We start from the raw sequence: 26,259 nt of genomic DNA, 5'->3' as shown, positions 1-26,259 counted from the left end.
GTTTCTACTTCTCTTTTTAGGGGAAATATTCTGCCTTTTTAGTAAGTCCTAAAATATTTCATTTTCCTAGGAGAGGGGTGGGTTTTAACTTCCAACAGTATGATGACACGTGCAATCTTTTGATGAACATCAATCACACTCAATATTTGGGGAGGAAAATATAAATAGGGTGAGGCAGAGTGAGTGGATTGTCTGCATTTTACTGGTCTATGACTAGAATAAAAATTGAAATCAATTTTCTGGATTCCCGGCCCCTCCCCCCAGAGTTGATTAAGTGATTTTATGAAATTCATTGTTTTTTTTAAAGAGGGCATCAGTTAAGGTGTTGGGCTTGTCAACTGGAAAGCTAGCAGTCCAGGTTCAAGATGTGAGCTCCACATGACAGGGTGAGCTCCAGGGGTGGGTTTCTACCAGTTCTGTCCACCTCTGTAGAGCCGGTAGCTCTGAAGAGCAGCAGACATAGAACCGGTTCTATATCTGCTGCTCTTTTGGCCCACCCACCCACCCGGGCTCTTACCTGACCTTTATTTCCTGCTTTTTCCACTGCAGCTGCTTTGCACGACACAGCTGCGGTGGAAAAAGCAGGAAAAAAGGGCTTTTCCAACCGCTGTGCACTTGCACGCAGCGCTGCTCAGCTGTCTGGGCAGCTCAGCAGCTTGTAAATAGCACTCGCGCGACACACAACGCAGAGCAACAGAACCGGTAGTTCTACCGGTCAGATCCCATCCCTGGTGAGCTCCCATTTAAAGCTCAGCTCCTGCCAACCTAACAGTTACAAATGCAAATAGATAAATAGGTACCATTTTGGTGGGAAGGTAACAGCACTCCATGATGTCATGAAATGTCTTTGGACAGCACTGGCTTAATGGCCTTGAAATGGAAATGAGCACCGCCCCCTATAGTCAGCAATGACTAGCAGAGTAAAATCCACAGAGACTTTTACCTTTATTGTATTTTAAAACTGTTGTAAGTCTCTTCTAGGGCCTACATTACAATTTTCGCAAGCAATATATATCAACTGTATATAAGAAGTACTCATGAACCTCATGACTGAAGTATTTCCCCATCCTATTGGTAGCTGCAGTGGTATGAGAAGGCCAGTTTGTTTTTCGTCTTAGACAGCAGCAAAATGTCTTGAATCAAACTATGTCCCAGGTCTTAAGTAATGGAAGAGACAAATTCATTGCCTCCTGAGGAAAAATAAAGATATGTGTGGAATGAAAAAACTCCCTGCAATATGGAGATATCAGGAGAGAGGAGTAGATTAAGATTTCCACAGTGTAAATGGCATAGGCACATTAAAAAAAAGGGAAAGGATTATGCTAAAGAGAGACCAACATGTTTTGGTTCCTGAGGCAGAAAATGTAAATGACCAGAGTAAATGTAGTCTTACCGGTTGTGTCCTGATTAAAAGTACGCTGCAATTGATTGCCTGGAAGGGTAAATAAAAGCTTTCCATAATTAATGGAAAATTCTCTGAGAAGGTCCACCCTGACCTACTTGGAGAATAGTCTGGATTCTTAGGGACCTAATATTCTTTATATTGTTCCTGGGAGCTGTCCAAATCAACCTGATGACTTGGCATGGTTGTCCACAAATATTTGGAAGTGGAAGAAGTGGGTGGAGGATTGATGTTAATGTTTTCTAAAAGAGGCTCTAGGGTCTAGGCAATGCCAACTGCACGCCCGTCATCAGGCAGAAGTTAGATGTATGAACTGTAGACCTTTTTTTTAAAAGGGACCCTGTAATTCTTTGAGAAACATTGAGTGGGCTTTTGTTTCTACCAGGTTCTGATCTAATTTTGCACCTGCAGAAAAAGGAAAAGGATTGAGGTCTCTCTTTCAAAACAGGGGACAGAACAGCCTGTAGACATTCCAGGGTGGATTGTAATTTCCCATGTTTACTTTCTAAATTTGTAACAACTCTGATAGGGGGAAAAAAACCCTGTAATCCAGGGTTATTGCACTTGTTCTTTTTGAAGGCTACGTCATTGGGAGGAAAAGAAAACAGCCTAGTTCTTCAATAAAAAAACAGAAACCCTGGAACAATGGCCTCTGCAGTTGAACTGTAACAAAATTGATGATTTTTATGAACCGGTAGCCATTTCCACTTCCTCACAATTATCCAATAACCTTATCAGAAGTTAAAATGGCCTCCTTCCCTAGCCCCACCTACATTTGCATTTAGATTGTTTGGTGCCAACATTCTCAATAAGACACTTTTCAGCTCTGTCAAACAAAACCCGGTTGTCATTTAGCACAGCGGCACTCAATTTCCATTTCCATTAACACAGACCCCAGATAATTATCAGAGGGAATAAAGAAAGAAAACGGCTCTACCCAAAGCAACCTTCTGCCTCTCGTCCTGATGGAGAGTTCAGAGGTTGATGATGGGTTGAAAGAGGTCAGTCTGGGAAAGAGCAGCAATGGGATGTCATCACCTTCCCTCAACCGGAAGGTTTGTCGAGATGATAGAAAAGGGTCCAGGGCGAAGATTATGCAAAGCCCTTGGCCAGAAAGTCCAAGAGCTGGCAAACAGGCAAACCATCATCTAGATCAGCATCGAAAGAAGATGGTCAGGGAGAAAGAGACAAAAGAGTGGATGAAAAGGCAGGGAGCACGATGTGAGACTAAACATATGAATAGGATGTGTGTGCTGTAAATCATAATTCAATATTTTGAAGAGAGGAAGATTTAACACCCATTTTCTAACTGGAAAAATTGGAAATGCACCATGTAGATTTTACCAGATATATTCCTACTCATTTCGAGACGACATTGAAGAATTTCTGTAGGAAAGCCTTCTGTTACTTTATAATGGCAGTCAGTAGTTTCGTTCAGACAGACTAGTGGTGATACAATTGAGGCTTATAGATAGCAGCTTAATAAATGTACAGTTCAATTCAAGGAAGTGCCTTGTGAATTGGGATTACGCAGTTTGAGTCTGAGCCTTAGTACTCATTATCTTTTTAATGAATCTTGTCTCCTGAGATTGGTTGCCGTTTTCTAAGTCGTACCACAGTCCTATCATCTGCTATTTTAGTTTGTTACCCTGAGACATGAAGGAACCATCTTGTGCGAACTACTGGTCTCAAAGCATGAAAGTTATTATCAAAGTGTTATTTTTTGGTGGAACATCCTTCTCATTCTAATGAATTTCTGATGTGCTGGCTTGTAATTAATGTAGCAAATATTTTATGCTTAAGTAACAGTGCATAAAGGATAGCATCAGGAACAATTGGAGGTATATAAATATGGAAAGCATCCTAAAGGCACTTCCATGCAGTAAAACAATGAAAAGAGCTCTCATACAGCGGTGTCCTTGAATGAAAATGGTGCCTGCCTCCACTGAAGGGCCTTAAGTTGGTGATGACTATTTACTGTTTCTTGCTCTCTAGCCTTTAGCACTTTCATATAATTCAAGCCCATATTTCCCATATAACATGCTAGGCTATTTCAAAGACTAATTTCCAGAGGCCAGACAGCTGCATAAATTGCATTTATGTTCTATGGACCCTTATTAAACTGACTCCTCCTTCTGGTCAATTTAATGCTGCAAATTAGCCCAATGAATCTTCACAATTCCAAATTTCTACATGATCACAGAGATGGCCAATTGTGTTGAAAGGGTAACTCCCATGGCCTTGACTCTTCAGCAACTCACAGCTTACCAATGAAGAAAGATACGGATTTACTTATGTCCCCTCTTGGTCTATCACTCTGTCTGCTTTTATTTTCTGAAATTGCTAATCTTCTTTCTCCCTTTGTTTTTCAGACATGCACACAAAAAACTCTTGGCCAGGCACTGATTTTTTTTTTTTTTACATGGGACAGATCCATCCAGGAGCTTGGCTCAGCTTCTGTGTTTCATCCAATCAGCCATTTTTTTCCTGGGAAAATCATAACTCTTGTCCAGATTTGATTCCCACTCCTATGAAATGTTCAACCACACATACAATTTTGCTATTTGAGGCAAACCAAGGGGTGCTGGCCCCGGGCATGGAGATGCTGGCCCTAGGGTGATCCTCAGCATATCTTTGGGACAGTTGAGAATTCCATCAGCAATGAGTAAGACAAGACGAAGAAAAGTATAAATTTCTCCTGCCACTGAATCACTAAACTAATCAGAAAAGAATGTTCAGAGAGAGAAGGAAGAAGGAGATCCTGGGAACTGCTGAGAGGTTGGGGGACCAGGTCACTTGTATTGCTTGTTAACTAAGCACCATGTTCTATCTCTTTTCTAAATCCCTGCTCTCCAGCCAAGCAAAACAAACCTCCTTCACTCAGGTTACACTAATGGTTATTTTATTTAAAGGATGAGAACACTGTCACTGTCGGTCATTGATACTCATAACAACCACGGGCATTTTCTAAATAACATGTTAACATTCATGTGTAACAAAATCCTTGTTTCTGACATGTGCAAAGTACAAAGGCTTTTTCGTTTGCAGAAACCTCCCTCCCCCTCCCACCCACCCATCCCAGTATAACAAATTTGGCCTTTTACAAAAGAAGGCTGCAACGACAATTTCTTCCGAGATTTCGGTCACAGGAAACGTACACATGTGCACGTGCTTCCCCCCTCCCCCCTCATGCTGTCAGTCCATTGAAGGCATATTTCTCAATGGAGTCACTGTAGACGCAAGATCTCATAGAAGGACAGAGAAGTCACTGTCTGAAGTCTGTGGATTGCCTTTGCCTCTGTGCTTGTGCTACTTAGGCAGGATTGGTTGACCACCGGAAATGAGCGCCAGCCACCATGATGAAAGAGATCTAAGAGCCAGCAACCCATATTTGCAGAGCATTGAACAGTCAAAGGAGGTCTTTATCTTCAGATGAAGTGTGATGGATGAATCTTGCAGCACCTATTGCGGGAGGGGAATTGGTGGTAACCCAATTCTTTTTAAAAATACTGAATTCTGAAGAGGGGCTTTTTTGGCTGTGGGGTGAAGTTGGGATGAGGTAAATTATTGGCTGTTTTGCCTTCACACAGATTATGCATTAAACACCTGCACCTAGTAACACCCAGTAACCGTTGTCCCCTGCCCAAAGAGCTCTACCAAGACATCAATTCTTTTTTCCACAAACATTACTCAAGGTGGCCAGCTGAATATACAGTTACAAGAGCTACAAAACTCTTCAATTCTACCTTCTGACTATGGGAAAGAAGCCATTAGATAAATTTGGCCTCATGTTTACTAAGCCAGTTATTTTAGCAGCAGACAAGCCTTTGTCTGTATTGAGGGGGAATGGGTGTGCCCTCTCATTAACAGTAACTCAACCTCTAGTTTCCCTATCACAAATTGCCTTTCATATTCTCCACAAACTTAAAAAAAACCAAAACCAAAATGTGATGTTCACAAATACTGGTCCCTTCCATTATAAATTCTGGTAGACTTCTAGTTTTGGTATGTTCAACTTAATAAGATTTTAATTTCAAAAATGGGACTCTGGCATATGAAAACAAAACATTGGTTGCTAGCTGTTTGGCCCCCATGAGATCTTCAGGGAAATTTCTAGACTCTAGGTGTCAAACTTGATTTAATTGAGGGCTGGATCAAAGTTGGGGGGCCAGAATGGGCGTGGCTGGGGTGGGCATGACCAGGTCAATGTCACTTGTGTCAGGGGCGCCTGTGGTGGCCTGAGTGCTCTGCCAGCAAAAATGGGCTCCCAAGTTCCGCTTTTGGTTGCAATGGCCTCCTATAACCCTCTACCTGTGAAAACAGAGTTTGGGGGGGGTGGCTTACATGGCCTTCCTGAGCTCCGTTTTCACTGGCAGAAGATCTAAGCACCCCATGGGCCGGATCTGGCCCCCAGGCCTTGAGTTTGACACCCCTGCCCTAAGTAGATCCCATAGATATTTCTAGGAAACAAAATGGTAGCTCATGCAAATCCAGTGCTTTGGGAATGTGCTCATTATTTACCACACCAATAAAAGGATAAAATTAGGCAAAGAAATATGAGGTGAAGAGCATTCTGAATCCTAAAATTCAGGATCTGACAGTGGCAAGTAATGGCTCTCCATTTGCCCTCTAGTCAATACAAGTTGGACTCATCCTGTTCACCATGACTGTCCTCTTGGGATTAGGTGCGTTTTCTCCTGCCAATTAAATTCTGTATTCATCATTAACGTAGTTTACAGCTTCAAAGTACCTCAGATATTTAAAAAAAAAAACACTTTAGTGTGTATGTTGTGTGTGTAGGATGTTGTGTAGCAAAGTTGCTGGAAAGGAAGTAATTATCCCATTATTTCTTCAGTCATGCGAAATTGTGAAGTCTTACATAGCAGTTGAGTGTTATGATTTAACAGAACACAAGGAAAGACATTACTCTTTCCTTCCATTTGTTCCTTTTCAATCTCCTTTCCAGCTTTCTCTGTATCTTTCTCTTTTGAACTCTTGCCTGAATGTTTGTAATGTCTAATTTTCTCTAAGATCTTTTAAAGTTTGATGGGGAAATTAACCATATGGAAACTATATGCCACTAAAAACAAAAGGACTTAAAAATGATTTGTTTTGGCTGGATCTTGGAAATTATTTGAGCTTTGAGCAGGGAGGGTTTGGAAGTGCTCCTTGCATGGAATGTGCTACCCAAAGGGAGGTTTTCAGGCTGGAACTTGGAAGATTGGTTCCATTTTCTTCAACCGGGGGAGGGAGGGAGGGAAAGGGGGAGGGAGGGACAGAAAAGGGGAGGGAGGGAGAGAGAGATGCTATTGCTACAGTACATTCCTCACAGCAATCGTGGGCTGCATGGTATTTTTTTTAATTCCAAAAGATAGGGACTTAAATATATAAATGACAGCTGAAAATGTTGGCATGCACTCTACTTAGGATTTCTTGTTTTAGGAAGGCAGGGATAAAGTGCCAAAACTTTAGACTGTCCCGTCTGCAACTCTGGGTACATAAAGATGTACTGTACAATTAACACTACAGAAAAGGAATATAAGAAAAATACTTAAGATATTGCTGAACTTATTTGCTTTGCTCTGCTTGTTCTCTTGGGGGTTTTTTTTAAGCACAGAGACCTATAGAGTGTTTCAGCATATCAGTATTATGTTCTTGCATCTGAATTTTTCTTTTTGTAAAATAATTACATGCACATTTTCTCACTTCAAGTATCAGCTGGCTACCCCGTAGCATACAGCCAAAAGATTAGCCTCTAATTCAGGGATGTCAAACTTGCAGCCTGCAGGCCAGATGCATCACATGCTGGCCCCACCCCTGCCCGGTTTAGAGAAGGGGGGGGGAAGTCCCAATATGTCGCGTGAAGCCGCCATGATGATGTGAGTTTGACACCCCTGCTCTAATTCCACGAGCCTTTGTCCAAAGATGGATATCATCAGAAATCAGTCTGTAGTAGACAAATGCTTGCTTGCTGTTTCAATTAATTTGGGGTCTGACATCATTAAAATATGCAAAGCCAAATATACTTTACATTTTGGATAGATATTGGTCTGCATCCCTCTTGTATTCATAAGGTATTGTATGACAAAAAGGACATACTTTAAGCAGGAGAAAGCTATCCCTTTCAACTTAATGAGAATATTTTGGGAGATGTTTCTGACATCTAAATGAAATGTAGCACATACATGACTAAAAATATTCTTCCACATCCTAAAAAAAATGTTAGCAATGTCACCAGCCAACTTGTAGGTTTATTTCTTGGCTCCCTATTTATTGCACCTTTAGGTTTCTGGTTATAGGCAGCTTATGTTGCCTGAAATGTTGTGGCTTGAGCTGGGTTACAAAACTAAATAGTGTTTAGAAGGATACATTTCTACAATAACAAATCATATGTTATCTTTTTCTCTTGATGGTAAAAGAGAGAGTAAGAAAAATTGCAATGCTCTGTGCTTGTGGGAGACTGCAGTGTTCTTTTTATTGCCAAGTAGAAGCCAATTAAAGTGAATTATCCTGGAAAAGCTTCTTATTTTCCAGAAATGATCATCCATCTAGAATTCGGGGGTCTCCAACCTTAGCAACTTTAAGACTTGTGGACTTCAACTCCCAGAGTTCCTCAGCCAGCTTTGCTGGCTGAGGAACTCTGGGAGTTGAAGTCCACAAGTCTTAAAGTTGCTAAGGTTGGAGACCTCTGAATACCATGCTTTCATGAGAGCTTCCACATATTATTGTAAGAGAGAGGACCTTGTGGTATTTAGCAGTATCCCAGAAAACTTTCCCACCCATTTGGTTAAGCATTAGCATTTCCACAGTGTTGAATCTGACATTAGCTGATAAAACATTCCTGGAGAAATAAGATCTGAGTTTATGTACAGATATTCTTTCGGCAAAGAATGTGGCTTCGCAGAAGAAAAGGGGAAACAGGTATTTATTGGGCAGAAGAAATCCTATTTAGACAGATTGAGACAGGACACAGCTGATCCTAAAATGGATGGGGAACTATTGACCAGGTGCAACTAGCTGCTTTTCCTGGAATTGCACTCCTACCCCTCCAGAAATGGTTCCTCACTGTAATAGGAGAGGCTTTAAAATAGTCTCTGCCTGATCTATGGAAACAGTTTTGAAGCCTCACTGTAACTTGGAAGAAAGATATTGAAAGAGGAGTAGCAATGTTTAGTAGCCAATCTCTTTCTTTGGAATTCTTGCCTTGAACTGCAACTATTTTTTTTTTAAAACTGTCTCCTTTAGCAAACAACAGACATCGCTTCTAAAACCTGATTGCAGCCTGAAAGGTCGATTCCCTGAGTTGGATCAGGATTACTCGGGAGACAGATTATTCTCCAGCCATATCCTATGTTTGTTCTCCTCTGCAGTTATTAGCAGTCCCAACTGGCAACATTAAAGTTCTGTTGGGAAGAAAATGCTCTTAATTCAATCAGAGCAACAAGATGTGCTTGAATTTCAAAATAGAAACAAAAAGTCCCTTTTGAAGACACACTTCTTGACAATCCCTTAAAGAAGCTGCATCTTTCTCCTTAACTTGCATGGTAGCAAAAATACATGTTTTGAGTTCAAAAGGTGCTAAGAAGGCGAGACTAGATGCGTTGGAGCAGCCATGGTTGTGTTGTCAATGCTTCCTGACTGAAGGATCTGCAAGGTGGCACATGCAATTGTGTGAGAAAAATCCCACCTCTTTATACAGGTGCATTATATTGACTCATATATGAAAGTATGGAGCTTTGTGTGCTTACATTTGCCACCTTAGCCTCTTGGGCCCCTTTGCTTAATGCATATTTTCCTATTTTCCCCCTTCTCTAGAATTTGAGACCAAAACCTCAATCTTGTGGCAAGAACCACCAGGGTTTTTGAAAGCTGTGGCCCTGGGCTTTTGCTCTTCCCCATCCACTAAGCCTTTGTAAATGATGGGGGAGCTTTCCACACAGGTTCAAGCCAAGCCAAGGGAAGGGAATCATAGGCGCTGTGACTTAAAGATCTAGGATTGGATTTCCTAGCAGTCAAGCCTTGTGTGAAGCAACAGGTGGAGGAAGAAACTGCTTCCCTCTGCATGCCTTTATGGGACTTCTTGTCCAAAGAAAGCTGTGCTTGCAGTCTCAGATCCTTCTCCCAGATCTCTTGGTTTCTGCAACTGACAACTGGATTAAATAGGTTGAATCATCTAGGCTGGGCCCTTCGCCCTCCAGCTCCTTGGACCAACCATTTTCCTGCTCCTCTGCTGCCTCCATGTCTTCTGCTCATAGGAAGAGAGTTGCCTCTCTCACAGGACTGCACAGACAAGGACCAGCAACAAAATACAAGCCAAAAAGAAGGACAAGAAAAGAGGCGGAAGGCTGTTTTCTACTGGCAGCAGTCATAGCTCCAACCCCCAATGCTCTGGGCCGGATTTTCTCCAACATCTGAAAATTCCCACACCTTGTTTGGCTAAAGTAGTAAATTGGGCTGCTCGTTTCCAGGTGATGTGTCCCCCTGGCAAAAAGGGCATTTGATGCCCAGCGCAGGAGATGTTGCCTTGCCAGGGATGAGCAAGAGCTTCCCTGTTGACCATAGCCCTCTTTGTCTCCTGGTTCTTCTCGCTCAGCTTCTACTCAAAGCAAGATCCCATCTCCACAACGCATCTGTCCTGTTAGCTCCAATGCTTTTTAGGGTTTTGGGGTTTGGATGTGGAAATGGCCATTCCCTGGAAGACCTGTTCCCAAGTCCAGTCTCCACAACCCACGGAAATAGGCGACACATGCAAAGTACCTGGTATCTCTTATAAATCTTACACAAGGCGTTCCTGCAGCGGATCTACTGGGCCAACTGGAACTAAGCAGATTGCTGTCTCTCAGTGCATCCACCCCTCGTCACTTCTGGTGGTCAGCTTGGGAAGCTTTGGACTGAGAAGGGAAGGAAACGCCACTTCCAAACCAAATCAACGAAAGCCAAATTTGGGCTGTGGTGGCAGGCTGGGAATGTCATCATGAGGACATGGAATAGAGTATTTTTGAGGTATATGTGGAAATAAATTATGTTTGGGGCTTCTGGTTCTTTCTACGTGAGCAATATTTTCTGCATATGCCCATTATTTGGAGGACAGACAACAAGCTGGCTGCTCTTTGAAATCCAGTCCCCCTTTCTCTTCCCTAGGCCAGTAATAAGAACACTGCAGCTCACAGAAATAAATTACAGTGATACAACATGTTTTTTTCCCCTTTTCCAAACATAATTCCTCTATCATTTACATGAAATATACTGGCTGGATTTTAACGTGTGTCCTCTCCATCTCCGATCTGTTCCATGTAGAAGGCACGACTCCAACATACTGCTGTATGTACTATTTGAAAGCGCTGCCAGACCCTTTGTTTCCAGGTGGTCAATCAAAGAGACTTTGGGAATCATAATCATGGCTCTCTCCCATTATGGCACTTTCCATTTGTTGCTGCTTTATATGGTTTTGTGCTCCAGCGTTTCCTCCAGGAGGTCCCTCAAGTCCACAACCCAACCCTTCAAAAGCTCTCCACGAAGCTGCCGGGGAAGAGGCCTGACCTGCCATTCCGCTGTAACGTCCCTTTGTACCAACCATCTTCCCTTTTCTTGTGGACAAACACAATGTCGCCCTCCTTCAGTTCAATCTCAGCTTCACTCTGCGGAGGATACGGGACCACGACACGGTATCTTCCATAAAAGAAAAGGGGAAAAAAAAAAAGCTTATTGCAGATACCGTAGATCCATTTGCAAAGCAACACGTTTATGACTGATTTATTCTGTGCCTTGAAGTCAACAATAGCCATTAGAGCAGCCCCAGAGATAGACCTGCTCAGGATTAGCCATCATCATTGCCACCTTGCCATTGCAGGAAATGCAGAGAAGAATCAGTACACCATGCCAGATTATGTGTATGCGTGCAAAGCTTGCCATGCAGGCATAATGTGGCATATATACACTTCATGTTGATTACATACGTGTATTTATTTATACTCTTATTCAAAATTAATTGGTAAGCCCATCCTCCCAAATCTGATTGTCACCTGTCTTATATCTGCATACGGAGAGATTAAAGTTTGGCATGAGAATCTTGTTTCACTGAGATAACATTACCTATCAAATTGCCTATGGCAGAGCTGCCACTCTTACATCTAGGGTGCATTGCCAATTTCAACCATGTGTAAATAAATGTGTGCATTATTTTAAACAAGTGTAAGCTAATTGCATTATTACATTACAGCAATTTTAGGTAGAATGACGCCAACTAATCTTGCAACTCCATATGGATAAACAAAATGAGAGAAAGTTAGTCATGGTTCACTGGACCATATCATGTTGGCAAAACGATGTGTAAACTTCTCTTTCCCAGAATTCTTCAAATTGATATGCATTGAATTGATACAACAATCTTGACGCTAATTCAGATTCCCCAAATGCTTAAAAAATGGAAAATCAATCTTAACAACAACATTTCCATTGAAGGGTTAGACATATTTCCAATGAACAAATGATGAAACTTTAAAGTGATACATATATATGCATACATACTTGAGACAAATGAGATTTTGTCTCTTAAAAATATTGACTATATATATATATCCCTTTGTGTTGTTTGGGTGTTTTTTTTGTTCAAAACATAGCATAAATAACTAGCCATTAAGTCTCAGGAGAATGCTCCGCTGATTTGCCAAACCAGGCTAATGCCATGTCAGTCCCTATCCTAGAGCAGGGTTATGGCAATCTATAGCAGCTCTCACAGGGAAAAACTTCCAGGGGGCTTGTCTCAGTTCTGTTGATATGTTTATCATTTAAGATGACAGGTGCTGCCTGAGCAATGACTCCAGCTTCATTGCACAAAGTTGCCAGAGGCTTGTGAGCATGACACACATGGCTGTTATCTAAATTAGACCACTAATTTGGTTGTTACCTTTCCTGATCTCAGTGTCCTCCTATTAACTCCCCCTAATCTTTCTAACATCTTCCCACTGACATGTCTTGATTCTCTGTGCCGACTCTTCCAACTGGCTCACTCAGGCCACATCTTTCCAGTTTTTCCCACTGGCCTGCTCACACCCCTGTCTTTCTAGCATCTTCTCACTAGGAAAAATATCTTCTTAGCAACCTCTCAGAAACCCATTCTGATTTTCCCAACATCCTTTTCCCTCCCTAAGTGTTGTCGATCTTCCTGCAATCTCTAGTTGTACTTTACAATACTGGTTAAAAATGTATGTTTTATTCTATGTAGAATGAAAATGGTATGCTGGCTGAACAGCCATGGATAGGAAGACATTACAGAGGGTGGTGAGCACAGCACAAAACATTGTGGGCTGTTCCCTGATACCACTAGATGACATCGCTAGGGCTCGCTGCCTTAGAAGAGCGAGGAAAATGCTCAGGGACGACTCACATTCCAGTCAGCACTTCTTCACTCTCCTGCCATCAGGTAGGAGATATAGAAGCATAGCCAGCCGCACCAACAGGCTGAAGAACAGTTTCTACCTGTGGCTGTCAGACTTCTGAACGGAAAATAGCTTCATGTCAACATAGTATGATAGACTTGCTGGACTGGCACATTGTGCAACAAGGTCACATGGTGTAATAAGATTGGGTCTGGGTTAGGGACTTCTGTCCTCACTGTGAGTTGTGTTGGGGCTGTGTGCATTAAAGGAGGCTCAGCCAATCTCATTGTACACATGTTGTGCTCTGACAATAAAGGTTGATTTGAAAAAAGAGAGAGATGTATGTTAAAGTAGCAATTGATTCTCATGAACCAGACCAAACAGACTAGCTAACATTCCTGGTGACGTATCCTTGTGCTATTGTTGTCTTTTGCCTTCGAACAGAGAGATACCAGTGCTGATGCAATCCATTGCTACCCAGATGTTTTTCTTTGCCTTTCTCTCAAGTCCTGTCATAGCATTTCGTGGCCATGCTGAGAAAGATACCTGAGGGCAGAGTGGCTGATATGGCAGCATTATACGTTGCAGGAGTTAGAAAGGCAACGGCAGCTTCTGGTCATGATAATCTTCAAGGGCTTCCTCTGTAATTGCTTATATTTTTAACAAGCAATACCCCTTTATAAACAATAGTCAGAAATTTGACTATGGATGTCATCTTTTTGACCAGACTCTGTGGGCAATTCTGAATTGGCTAGAAAGACCAGATTTTTTGTCAGTCCTAGATTTTTTTAAAAAAAACCATACATATAATCCTGTTTACATGACCTCAAATGTCTGAATTCATAGCCTGGATTTATTAGAGGTAAATTTTAACCCAGGCTGAGGAGTATTAGGAGACTGAAATTCTGGTCATCTGGAAGACCAACCTAGTTTTGATTTATCAATGTATCATATATAGGTGACAATGAACAAAGAAGCTGCAGCTTGAAAATCACAAAAAAAGTATATTGCTATTGTTATTTGTAATGAATAGTAGGACTAGATTTGGCACATGAAGTTTGCACGAGACAGGATAACGTGTGTCAAAATCAGTCTTAGCTATTCCAGGTCTTTTCTTTTCCATTTCAAATATCCAATACAATGAAAGCATTTTTTAAAAAAATTCTAATTCCAATGAAAGCTCTAGGAGTGAAATTGAAAACCAAAGTTTCTGAAAGCAAAGATGTCAGTTTTGTCAACTGTTGATCAGCTCTCAGGCCAAGAAGGACAAGGGAAAAAAATGTGAAGCTTTGGGGAAGGAGGAACAAAGGTACGCTAGTTTGTTCGGTTTCTAGTGGCTTCATGCAAATACAGTAAGCAATAAATTTTTTTATATAGCCTTCCTGTATTGAAGGGCTGGGAAGTTTCTGCTGGGTTTAAGCTGGGGAGCCTGAACTAAGCTAGTTGTTTTGCTTCATTCAACATACAAGGAAGTTAGGAAATATCTCAAGGACAAAATCAAAGATGTTTCCCAACTTCTGTTGTGGGCCATTCAAGGGAGATGGACAAGCCATCTTCCTTCACAGTAATGAAGGCTCTTCTTAATTTCATCTCCCTGCATGACCATTCATGAGGAATTTTTGTTCCAGAGATTCATTTCTGGAGTTGAAACCAGATGGTGCAAGAATGCTTGAAGAGATGTGTAATAAGATTAAGAGAAGAATTCAGTATACTTTGTCTTTGTACTCTCTAATTCTTTCAGTTGGATCCCAATCTTTGTTTTATATCTGGACTGGGTGGGTCTATTTTGAAAGATAAAGGAAGGCAGTAATTTGGAGTTAGTCCAGTAATTAGATATGATACTTATGAATGAAATATGAAACTTCTAAATGCAGAGTATTTGGGTGTACATAGTAGTAACTGGTGTCATGTTGTAAATTGGCAGTGATTCTTCACTATGAATCAGACGTGCACCAGATGGGACATGACATTTTTAAAAAGGATCTTTTGACTATATTTATGAGAACAAATGGATGTGGAATGAACTTCCAGATTAATATAGCTGTTCAAGTAATTCCATGACTAAGCCCCTCACAAAAAGATGAAATTAATATTCCTCACTTATTGATTAAAAATATACCAAATGTTAAGGGATAAGGACCAACAGAGACTCTGCACTACATTCCACCACATCAACTCAGAATATGAATTGATTTAATTAATAAACCAGTTAGAGGAAATCCCGCTTACAATTAAGATAATTTTCAGTTAGAGGTTATTCTTAGACTTGATTGGCAATCAAAATACTGGATTAACTTCCATTCTTAGGATCACAAGTGGGACATGATTATTTTGATCATTCTCCCCACCCTCAATATTACAGTCAGTGGATTGAATAAATCTTTTTGCTTTCCATTCTGAAAGAATTCTGATTGGTTTGCTTTGATAATAGAAAAAAAAAAGCCGAAATGAACTGCTAATATACCCTTGCTGTTCAAATAATCTTGTGCGATGTTATTACACAAAAAAATGGCCTTAATTGAAAGTGTTTGGAAATGCAAATCTGCAAACAGGGAATTTTCATTGCACTGTATTTGCATTTAAGGCCTTACCTTTCTCGATTCAACGGCTTAGCTTCTGGGTGGCTGGTTGCCACTGAAGGTGGCAGTTGCCTTATGGGAGAAGGAATAGAAAAATTCAGATCCAAAGATCCCGTCTTTCTGTGCAGAGGCTCCATCTCCATTGCGCCTTGCATTTCACTCTCAATAGGGCACGATCCTGCCCTCCCGTGGCTAGAGAGGGAGGACAACTCAGGTCCCATTGCGCCCTGCAGCATCCCTTCCACTATTGCCATAGGATCATGTGTTGGAGACATGGAGGGAGGAGAGCGAGGTTTCTTTTTCGTAGATGCTCCTGCTAGAAGTTTCAAGAGTCCGCTTTTCTTTTCTTTCTGCATGAGGATCACATAAACCATGGAAGGTCTGATTATGCAATTGAGGTAAACATCACCACCTATTTTTCATATCCACCAACATAAAAGCTACATAGTCCTGCAGCAGACAAAGTATAGACCTCTGGGAGAATGCATCTGTGTTTCTGTGTGTGTGTGTGTGTGTGTGTGTGTGTACATAAGTACCTTGGTGTGCATATGCATATACCACAAACCCAAATATTCATCCAGGTTGTTGCACCGAAGGATTTTATTTAGGCAGAAAAATAAACAAGAAAGCAAGCATCATTGACACATTATCTTTGCAAAGATGGCTATGTCCTTATGGACTGTAAATGTGATGTGTAGTACTGGAGTTGGTATTACATTTCATTGCAATAAGGACGAATGATTCATCCCAGGGAACTACGCAACTCTAAACTGCTGAAATTTGAAAAGGCAATAATGCTTGAGTCTACCCATGGGGGAAACAGAACACTGAATGTCTAAGTCTGTGGCGCAACAAGAAATTGGTTGTTCCTACAAGCATGTTGTTTCTTTGCTTATTTCTCTTGCTTCGCTCCTTTTGACTGATCCCAGCACTGGGGCCTTTGTGAGATCAGAACATGAAATCAATATGTTCTTGCAATGCACAATTTTCCCTTTCACCAGATCTTTTAAGTCAGCCTTGACACTATCATCTCTAGCTGACAATGATAGTGGATCATTTTGACTAGCGGCGATGGGAGTTGTAACTGAACATACAAGCTAGCTCCTGTGGTTTTTAAGTTTTCTCTAAATATTTATTTTTTGTTAATATAATTGTCTTTCCAGGAAGCACAGAGTGGTATATGGCACTATATTCTCCCATTTGGGTCTTGCATTAGTTCAGTCTCATGAGTTAAGTTGAAAGATAGTAGCTAAGCAGAGGTTATCCCAATTATAATACAAGGTTAGTGCTCAACATATAACCATTCATTTAGTGATTATTCAAAGTTACAAGCATACTGAAAAAACTGATTAATCATTATTTCTCACAGTGATGATCAATGCAGCATCCCCACATTCATGCGATCAAAATTTGAGTGTTTGGTAACCAACGTGTATTTATGCGATCACCACATGGGATGTTGCCAGATGTTTCCAACAAGCAAAAAACTTTGGGGTAACTAGATTCATTTAATAACCATAGCAAAAATGGCTGTAAAGTCAGGCATGATTCAAGTAACAACCACTTTGTTTTGCAAAATTTTGGTTCCAGTTGTGATTGTAAGTCAAGGACTACCTGTAGGTTCCTTATCCTTAATCTGTCACTTTAAACATGGCTTTTGATTCCATTTAATTTCAACTTTCAATTTAGCCAGCATATAAAAGAGAGAGAGAAAGAGGGGCGGGGCGGAAAAAGAGAAAATACAAATAAGCATATACAACAATCCATCTTATATTCTACTATAGAGCCCTTGCCAAAGCCCTGATGACAAGTAACAAAACTTGTGTTCTAGGTTGTATAAAAATCTTATCAGTGAGCAGAAAATCAACACAGAAACTGATTGTCCAGGGACTGCTGAGAGAAAAAGGAAAAATAAGGTTTTGCTACAACGTTATATAAAACCTGCAATATAAAATAGCATGTGTAATTCTTTCCAGCTCCGGCATGCCAAAGGGGCAGAAACAATGTGCTTTGGGAATTTGTGATACCTACCTTGTAAGGTATATGCTGAAGGAAGGGCATTAGAGTGAGCCCACAGTTTCTAAAAACAATTTGCTTACTGCTAAGAATGCACAACAGAAACTCTTTTCTGTGTCTGTATGTCTCCCTCTGCATGCACATATGGGGGAATTTCAATGTTTTAAAGCCGAAGTTTGAGGAAAAACAATTTCACATTTCATAATATTACTACAAGATAAACAATGTGCAAAGTCCCAGAAGCTTATTTAAATGACACAATTACTAATCCTTTCTTTTCCCTCCAATTTTGTCATTTCTTCTATTTATTTATTTTCTGCAAATTCCCCTTAAACTTGTAAGGAAAGGCAGGAGCTTCCTTCTAATCTACTGGTAAATTAATCTGGCAAGATATATAAAATATTTAATGTTAATCAAGGCAATGTAATTTCACTTATTTATAGTCTTGCAGACTTATCAAATCAAATCTTCATTATGATCATAAACTAGCATATGCAAACATACAGTAGTTCACAATTAATCAAGGATAAGTTTAATTATTATTTTCCAGTGTATTTGTCTTGTTGAGCCTTATATCAAATTGGATACCAGAATAATACACTAAGCTCAGAAAGCACAAAGAACCTCATGTCTTTCTTTTTTATTTTAGCTTTCTTATGGTTAAAATTTACAAGCTACCCAACTCCCAGGGATTCTATCTCAATCACATTAACCTACCATCTGTTTCTATATATTTTATGGAACTGACATTTCTCCTGCTTTGATATTGCTAAATTTCATCCTGATTTTCAACAGTTGTGAGTCAAGAGTTCACTTTTTCTTGCCTGGCAGTACAGAGTATTCATCAATACAACACTGGAAAACAGGGGTGGGATTCAAATTTTTTAACAACTGGTTCTGTGGGCGTGGCTTAGTTGGTGGGCGTGGCTTGGTGGTCATGTGACTGGCTGGGCATGGCCATCTCAACATCACTCACATTGAGGCACGCATCTCCTCGCCTGCCCTCTCATGACTGTGGGGATGCTGCAACAGTCGTAAGTGTGAAAAATGGTCATAAGTCACTTTTTTAAGTGCCATTGTAGTTTTGAATGGTCATTCCACACAAGCAAAGTATCAGCAAAGGAGGGGAAAAAAGAACTCCAGAGAAGTTCCAGAGACAGGAAGTCTAGTCCTGCCAAGAATGTAATAAGGGTTAACGGAGAGGCAGTTTCTGTAAGCAACACCAGAATGTTTCCTTCCTGCCTTCCTTACAGGATTAGGCCAGTAATTTCTTCTAACAACTGGTTCTCTGAACTGCTTAGAATATTAACAACCGGTTCTAGCGAATAGGTGCGAACCTGTAGTACCCCACCCCTGCTGGAAAAGTGTGTGTTCTTAGTTTTTAAAATTTTGGCAAGTCTACCCAGTTTGGGGTTGCGGCAGCTTTAAAACTTGTTAACTGAATTTTGTTTTGCCCTAGTTAGATTCAGCTTAATGGGTTCCAGACCCAGATAGAGAAAAAGTAATATCTTAATATTTTTTTGGAATGGAAACAAATATTTAGACTGATTGGTGAGATCATCTATAAAATGTCGAATTCAGGAAAGCCATCAATTGCCCGTTATAACAGGATATTTCAGGAACCCAAGTAAGATAGCTTTCCTATACACTGTGATTGTTTACTATTCAAAAATGTTTTCTTGATGAATTAGAAATGGTTTTTTTACATTAAAAAAAACTTGTTGCAGAGATGGAACATACAATCAGCCTATAAATCTGAGTAATGAATCTTAATTCATTAGAATTTATTCATTAGAATTAGACCACAGTCTGCATTACTTACACGAAGGGCTTCTGGCAAGGGATGGACTGCATCTCACAAGAACTGGGAAGAGTGAATTTGGAAAATGACTAGATCAATTTATCCAAAGGATAAACAAAAACTGAGGGGGAAGGGTGACCAATCTTTAGGACCTAATCCCAAGCGTAAACCTCAAGTTAGCCAATCAAACAAGAAGATGGGAAGGAAAAAAAACCAACTCAGACACAAAGCAGGAAATGTAAGAAGCATACCCAACAGGGTAAGCCACAAAGGACTCAGATGCCTATAAATTATCACTGCAGCTGCCAAAATAGCCAATGCAATCCTAGGCTGCATTAACAAAGGGATAGAATCAAGATCATGAGAGGTGTTAGTATTGCTTTGTAAGGTAAGACTACATTTGGAATCCTGCATCCAATTTTGGTCTATATAAAAAAGAGGTTGAGACTCTGGAAATAGTGCAGAGAATAGCAACAAAGATGATTAGAGGGCTGGAGGCTAAAACATATGGAGAATGATTGCAGGAATTGGCTATTTCTAGTCTAGTGAAAAGAAGGACTAGGAATGACAAGATAACAGTGTTCTAATATTCGAGGGGCTGTCACAAAGAAGAGAGAGTCAACCTAATTTTCCAAGCACTAGAAGGCAGGACGAGAAGCAATGGATGGAAATTAATCAAGGAAAGAAGCAACCTGGAACCAAGGAGATATTTCATGACAGTGAGAACAATAAACCAGTAGAACAGCTTGTCTTCAGAAGTTGTGGGCGCTCCATCACTAGAGGTTTTTAAGAAGAGATTGGGCAGCCAATTGTCTGAAATGGTATGGGGTCTCGTGCTTGAGCAGGGGGTTGGAGTAGAAGACCTTTCATTTCTGTTATTCTGTTCACTTCTTAATTACTACGTGTAAAAAGGAATAAAAAAACTTGCCTTGGCTAGTTCTATTCTTCCAACCTAACCTATAGTTCTTTGATAGTTAAAGAAAGAAAAGCATTTCTGTAGGAGATGACCAGGCTGAGACTGAGGGAGGGGGTCAAATGTGTTATCAGTCATCAGTTCCTGTGCGCCCACAAGAAATCTAAGTCCAGTCCAACTTGAATTCCTTTCTTAACTCCCACTCTTTTCCCTTAACTGCTAATAGTTCAGATTCTTACAGAGAGCTTAAGCTTGCAATAAATCTTTATACTCATTTGAACTGTCTGAATCTCCTGATTTCCATGGCGCCTAATAATTTCTGTTTGATTTGTTGGCAATACTCACACATAGCTACACATTCAACAATTGGTATCTACAAGTATCTAGAATTTATGTATGTGAATTGGATGTTGCCATCATCTGATAGGAAAAATCAGGAGCCACTGACACCCAAGATATCAATCATATACAATTCTACTGATAGTGATTCTTAGGATTGATTAGAAACCTATCAGAAGTTTGTAGTCAAATATACTATTTGGATTTGCTAGCCTTTGTTGCATACCCAAAGTTACATTTTCAGAATTTTGTAATGTGTTTGGCAACTCAAAAATTAGTACATAAATGAAAATGCAACCTAAGCAAATATGTTAGCAAAAATTATGCATCAAAATGCTACCTCCTAAAGAACAAATTGTTAGCCTAAATCCACACTTTAAGAAAAACATTAACATGCCCACAATACATATTTCAGAAGTGCTTGTGAAAATGCGTACGGTTTAACTGCAAATATTTTCCCAGCAAACAGCAAACAGAACATGTAGTAGTTCAGATGAGAAATTTTGTGCACAGCTGACAAAATCATTTTCTGTATCAGACATAACAGAAGTATCTTAAGTGAAAGCAGTAAATGAAGCATGCTGAATGACAGAAGTGTCCCCAGTGTGTGTTCCTTCTAACTGGTGGGATTTGGGGAAAAAAAGCTGGTTTGCAAAGTACTCTCCAGATTAGAGATCCAACGTGTAGAATAGCGCAAGCATCCTTGAAATATTAAAATTGGGCCTTGGTTGCCTTGTGACATAACGGCCAAAGTATATCAAAACTACCAGCACCAACCTCACTGTTAGCAGGAAACACTGCAATGAGGCACAGGTATCTTTGGGTCCCTCTATTGATGACACAACATATGGAGGATTGCAATAGGAATGTAAGAGTGGTAAATGGTAAGGGGCATGAAAGCAAGGAAAAGGAATGCTGTATACCTGTGATGCAACAGATTGAGTGAATCTGGGATAATTCTTTGAAACAAAATTGATGAGTACATATAGGGGAATGAAAACGTATTTATTCTTGAAGGGTTAATATCTATATCAAAAAGTATGAATTGGTTTCATGTGTATTATGTGTAAATGTGAGAGTAGGAATCATGTTATGATAGGTGAATGTCATACTCCAGTGCATGGTACCACTGGGAACCTGGAAGAGAAGGACAATTGTACAAACTTCTGCATGCCAACTATTCTTCCCTATAGAGAAAAGAATGTAGCATTCTTTGGCTGTTTAAAGGTTCTTTTCCATGTGATGAGATGGAAAGAAAGGGGCTGTAATGGAATGGTAAATATCGCTGGAGGAAGGCTGATGAAAGTAGCTATTTTTAAAAATAAAAATACACTATGTGACTTGATTGAAGTGGGGTTTGGCAAGAAATGCTGGATTCGTGCAGGTCCTTGATCTGTAATAATAAACTAAACTAAAAGTCCTGGATAGTCCAGCATACAAAAGTCAGAATTGCCTGAGCTTTCTCCTTCAGCTGAGATAATAACACATGGCTCCCTCTCTGCACACACACACACACAGAGAATAACAAAAGAAACACACGTGTGCCAAATTTCATAGCGTTGCAGAATGATAATGCTTACCCTGTTAATGGCAAGAAAAGAATGATCAATACGTTTGGTGCATTTGAAATATTATTCTAAATAATTTACATGGCTTGCCTAACTCTTGTATTTTCTCATTCTGATTCTCAAGTAGTCTTTGCATTTATTAAATTTCCCTCTTCCTACTGTATGGAGAAAAGTGAGCAAATAGGATTATTTCTTGCAGTCTATAAAAATCAGAATCTCCTCACTACAATGAAATATGAATGAAATGAAAAAGTAGTAATGAAAAAGAAGGATTCTGCTAGAAATTAACAGCTGCTGGATTGGATTTAAATATTCATTTATGGCATAGCTCTGCCATGGCCACTGTGGTCCTATCACACACATAAAATTTAATGTAATTCAAGGAATTTTTATTGAAAGGATCAAGTAATATCCAGTTGCATCTCATATGTTTGTACACTACTTGTACCCTATTGTACCATCTCTTATGTTTGTACTCTACCCCACAATTGCATCTCATATGTTTGTACCCTCATATATGTTAATTTCTGTCCTAACACCTTCATATAGAAATACTATACAATGGTTTTAAATTTAACCATAAACTTAATTTTAAAATATTTTTCTTCATTTTGTTAAAGGTATGTATTTTGAATAAAATGATACATGATACAGAATCACCTGAATAGATTGGGAAAATTCTGGAATGGAAAATTCTGAATGTGGGAGAAGTCCTTTGATGAGATTTAAAATATATATATATGTTCTGAGATGTCTAGGCAATAAATTCAAAGTAGAATCTGGTTCGTCACCATGAAAGTATATTCTGAATATTACAAATGTTTAAGAAAAGTCATTTTTAAGCATGTTTGAAGAAATGCTAAAGCTAACAACAGGAGAGAAACCTATTTTATTACATAATTTGAAACATACTATGTATTGACAGTTGGAGTTCATACATTTGGCTGAGTTAATTGCCAGCCTGAGAAACAATCATCCATTGATTGTTGCTATAGATCTTTTGCTGTAATGTTAGGAAAGAAATGGCAGGTAAAAGGCTAAGCATGAGATAACTCTTACAGATAAGTGTTTTATGATCTGAAACCTTCATGGCCACAAAATAAATGAAGTAAAGGATCTACAGCCCAATGTACATTCCAAATGGGAATAAGATCAATAATTTGCTTTAAAGTTAACATTTCAAATTATCTGAATCATTGACAGGACAGTGGGCCTGAACAAGCACAGTGAATAGGCTTTAATGTTTATTTTGCATTGGATTCTTCCTCAATAATTGTGTTTGTTCATTCTTTCTGATGAATGTCTGATATGTTAATTTATAGAGAATTTTATTATTCATAGATTCTTTGTACCTTTACTTGTAAATAAGGCTTCTAGATAAAGAAATAAAATTATTGATTACAAACAGTAGCTGAAAACACTGAGACATCTAATCCAGATTTCTGCCTCACCATAATTTATTCCATTTGCAAAACATTTCCAAAGTATTTAAAACCCCATAGTTTCTCCATATTGTTTTCGCCATCCTAGAATCTCAAACGTGTTTGGTATAGTTCCTACTCTATATTCAGCTCCCAGGAAGCACCTTCAGCCAAACATTACTTAGCCTGAACTAGCCAGTCACTGATCCGCTGAGTAGGCCACTAACTGATTTAAAACAATAAATGCACATGATAACTCATGTTGCCCGAGATAAAGAATAAATCCAATTATGAAAAACCACAGCAGCAACAGTAGAACTTGCCAAACTCCTGAAACAAATGCCTGGACAAACAAACAGGTCTTCAGAACCTTGCGAAAGAAGAACAGGGTTTTCAGGTCACTGTCATAGAAAAGTCACAACTCTTGGTCTAGCAAGATGAAATTGTTTAATAGAAGTGCCCAGAACATATCCTCTCTGCTACATCTGGTAGGGGAGCAGAAACAATGAAGAAAGGTAGTCCAACAAACTAACCCTATGCCATACAGGGCTTTATAGGTGAGAAAGGTATCTTGAATCATATCTGGATGCTTACCAGGAGGCAGTGCAGCTCATGGAATGATCTTATATCAGCCTACCAAGAAACACCAAAAACTGTCTATACTCTTGCATTCTGGACAGTTATGAGTTCCAACTGCTCTTTATGGATACTCATATAGATTACAGCAATCCACTTAAGAATTGACTAAGAGTTGATTAACTGTGAACAAGACCTCCCAGTTCAAGGACGGGTGCAATTGGTGCACAAGATATCAGATTTACAAGGTAGGCCACACCAAGAAACTGTTGCTGCATAGGTTTACAACTGTTTTTTTTTTTAAATAAAATGGCTATAGTAACAGAATCTAGATTCAAATCTACTTTCCCTCCTTCTTTTATTTTCATGTGAATTAGGAGGGTTCCTGTGTTAGATGATTTTGTAAGTAACTTTGTATGGGCTTAATCTATGTTGATCTATTTGTTGCCTTGATAACAGACTTCCCTCTCTCTATCAAGGTCATCCTTTATATTCCCACCACAAAGGACCCCTAGCCATGTTTGCCGCTTGGTCATCACTTATACTTAGTAAGAAACACCACTAGTTACCTTTCCTAAAAGAGCATACTGTATAATAGAAATAAAGCTTACAGCTATGCCAACCCATTTACCTTTCTATGTATTCAACAGAGCAGTATGATTTCTTCCTGGAGTTAAAACTGTGGGGCTTCTAAAATTATAAAGCTGAAGGATGGGAACAATCTTCTAGACTCACTGTAATTTCTCAAGATTCTTAGATTTTTGAAGGCATCCAAGATACTTTTTAGTTATTTACTATAGAATTATAGTCTTATTTTATACATTCTGATGCACCAAATGAAACATATTAAAACTTATGTTTAAAAAACACACCAATATTATGCTCCTTGCAAATATTCTTTTGCTGCCAAATCAGTATGCAAAATATAACTTGAAGACAAGCAGATCACACTGGGAGTTCCCACCATGGGTGTTCTCAGAGTAAAATATGTCTGGTTCTGTGCTGAACTTTGATTCTGTAACCTATTTCTGAGAAAAAAATGGGTATGGAAAAGAGCTAGAGAATGATACACTGCACAATTTATATTATAGGATTAAAATAGTTTAGCTTTATATAATATCCAATTCTTCATTTTTGTTTGAACACAACCTTTCAGGAATCTTAACAAATTAGCAAATTTTTTTGCTCTGTTTAGCAAAAGAAAAAAAACCTACAAATGTTCTTTTACCTAATGTTCCATGGGGAGCAACTACTTAAACAATAAAAATGAGAACTTTCCAGATATGTCAAATTTCTAACGAATCATGTGACTATTGCTGAACCAGCCAAATCAGCCTTTTGGCACAGGGAAAGCTGTGGGCCACATGCACTGAACAAAACCCCATCTGTATGTTAAAAGGAAATTGAACTTTAGCAGTTAAATCATGCTTTTATCATTGCAGAACAAAATTTGGCAGTGCTACATTTCTATAGTTAAGAATCAACTAGAAATGAGGGGAATCTATGTCTGCAGCTGCATGCTATTTCGCTTTTCTTAGTTTACTAAATCTGGATCTAAAATGCATATTCTTAAATGTACTAAGACTAAAAAAATACAAGAACTATAATCAATATACTAAACTGAAATGAAATTCCATATTGAACTAATTTAATGTTAAACATCCAAAATACTCAAATTTGCTTTAAAAACCAACAATTCTTTCTGAACAATAGTCCAAGATGGAATTTGTGAACAAAAGGAATTTATTTTTTTATGATGTTAGGTCTAAGACATTAACAGAGTTGGAAGGGATCTTGGAGGTCTTCTAGTCCAACCTTTTGTTCAAGTAGGAGACCCTCCATCATTCTGGACAAATGGCTGTCTTCTTAAAAACCTCCAGTGATGGAGCACCCACAACTTATTAATTGTTCTCACTGTTAGGAAATTTCTCCTCAGTTCTAGGTTGGATCTCTTTTGATAGGCTTCCAACCATTATTTCTTGTCCTGTCCTCGGGTGCTTTGGAGATGGAATGGGACAATCGCCATGGCCAACTCACCACAATCAAATCGCCATGGTCAATTTGCCACAGCCAATTCACTACTGCCAACTTGCCGCGGGACAATTTGCCATGGCCAACTTGCCACAGGACATCTCGCTGCAGGAAAATTCAACAATTCAATTTAATTATTTAAAATAGTTAAAAAATATTTTAATTTTTGTCATTGACATATCATTTTGCCCCTCCTTTGGCATTCTTTCTTCAATGATTCTATTCTACTATTTCT

General features: G+C 39.3%; 1 protein-coding gene across 1 annotated transcript in view; it reads right to left on the bottom strand.

Moving 5' to 3' along the window:
• Positions 1 to 10,582: 10,582 nt before the first annotated feature.
• Positions 10,583 to 26,259, bottom strand: part of SH3RF3 (SH3 domain containing ring finger 3) — a 215,848-nt gene continuing 200,171 nt past the window's right edge. The window contains 2 exon segments of the mRNA XM_026666749.2: positions 10,583 to 11,071; positions 15,372 to 15,709. Of these exon segments, the coding sequence (XP_026522534.2) occupies positions 10,903 to 11,071; positions 15,372 to 15,709 (507 nt within the window). The 3' untranslated portion in view covers positions 10,583 to 10,902.

The sequence above is a fragment of the Notechis scutatus genome, chromosome 5 (genome assembly GCF_049901735.1).
Source record: "Notechis scutatus isolate UNSWTSFEM ecotype Mainland chromosome 5, rNotScu1.2, whole genome shotgun sequence".
Lineage (NCBI taxonomy): Eukaryota > Metazoa > Chordata > Lepidosauria > Squamata > Elapidae > Notechis > Notechis scutatus.
This window is presented reverse-complemented; position numbering and strand designations above follow the sequence as displayed.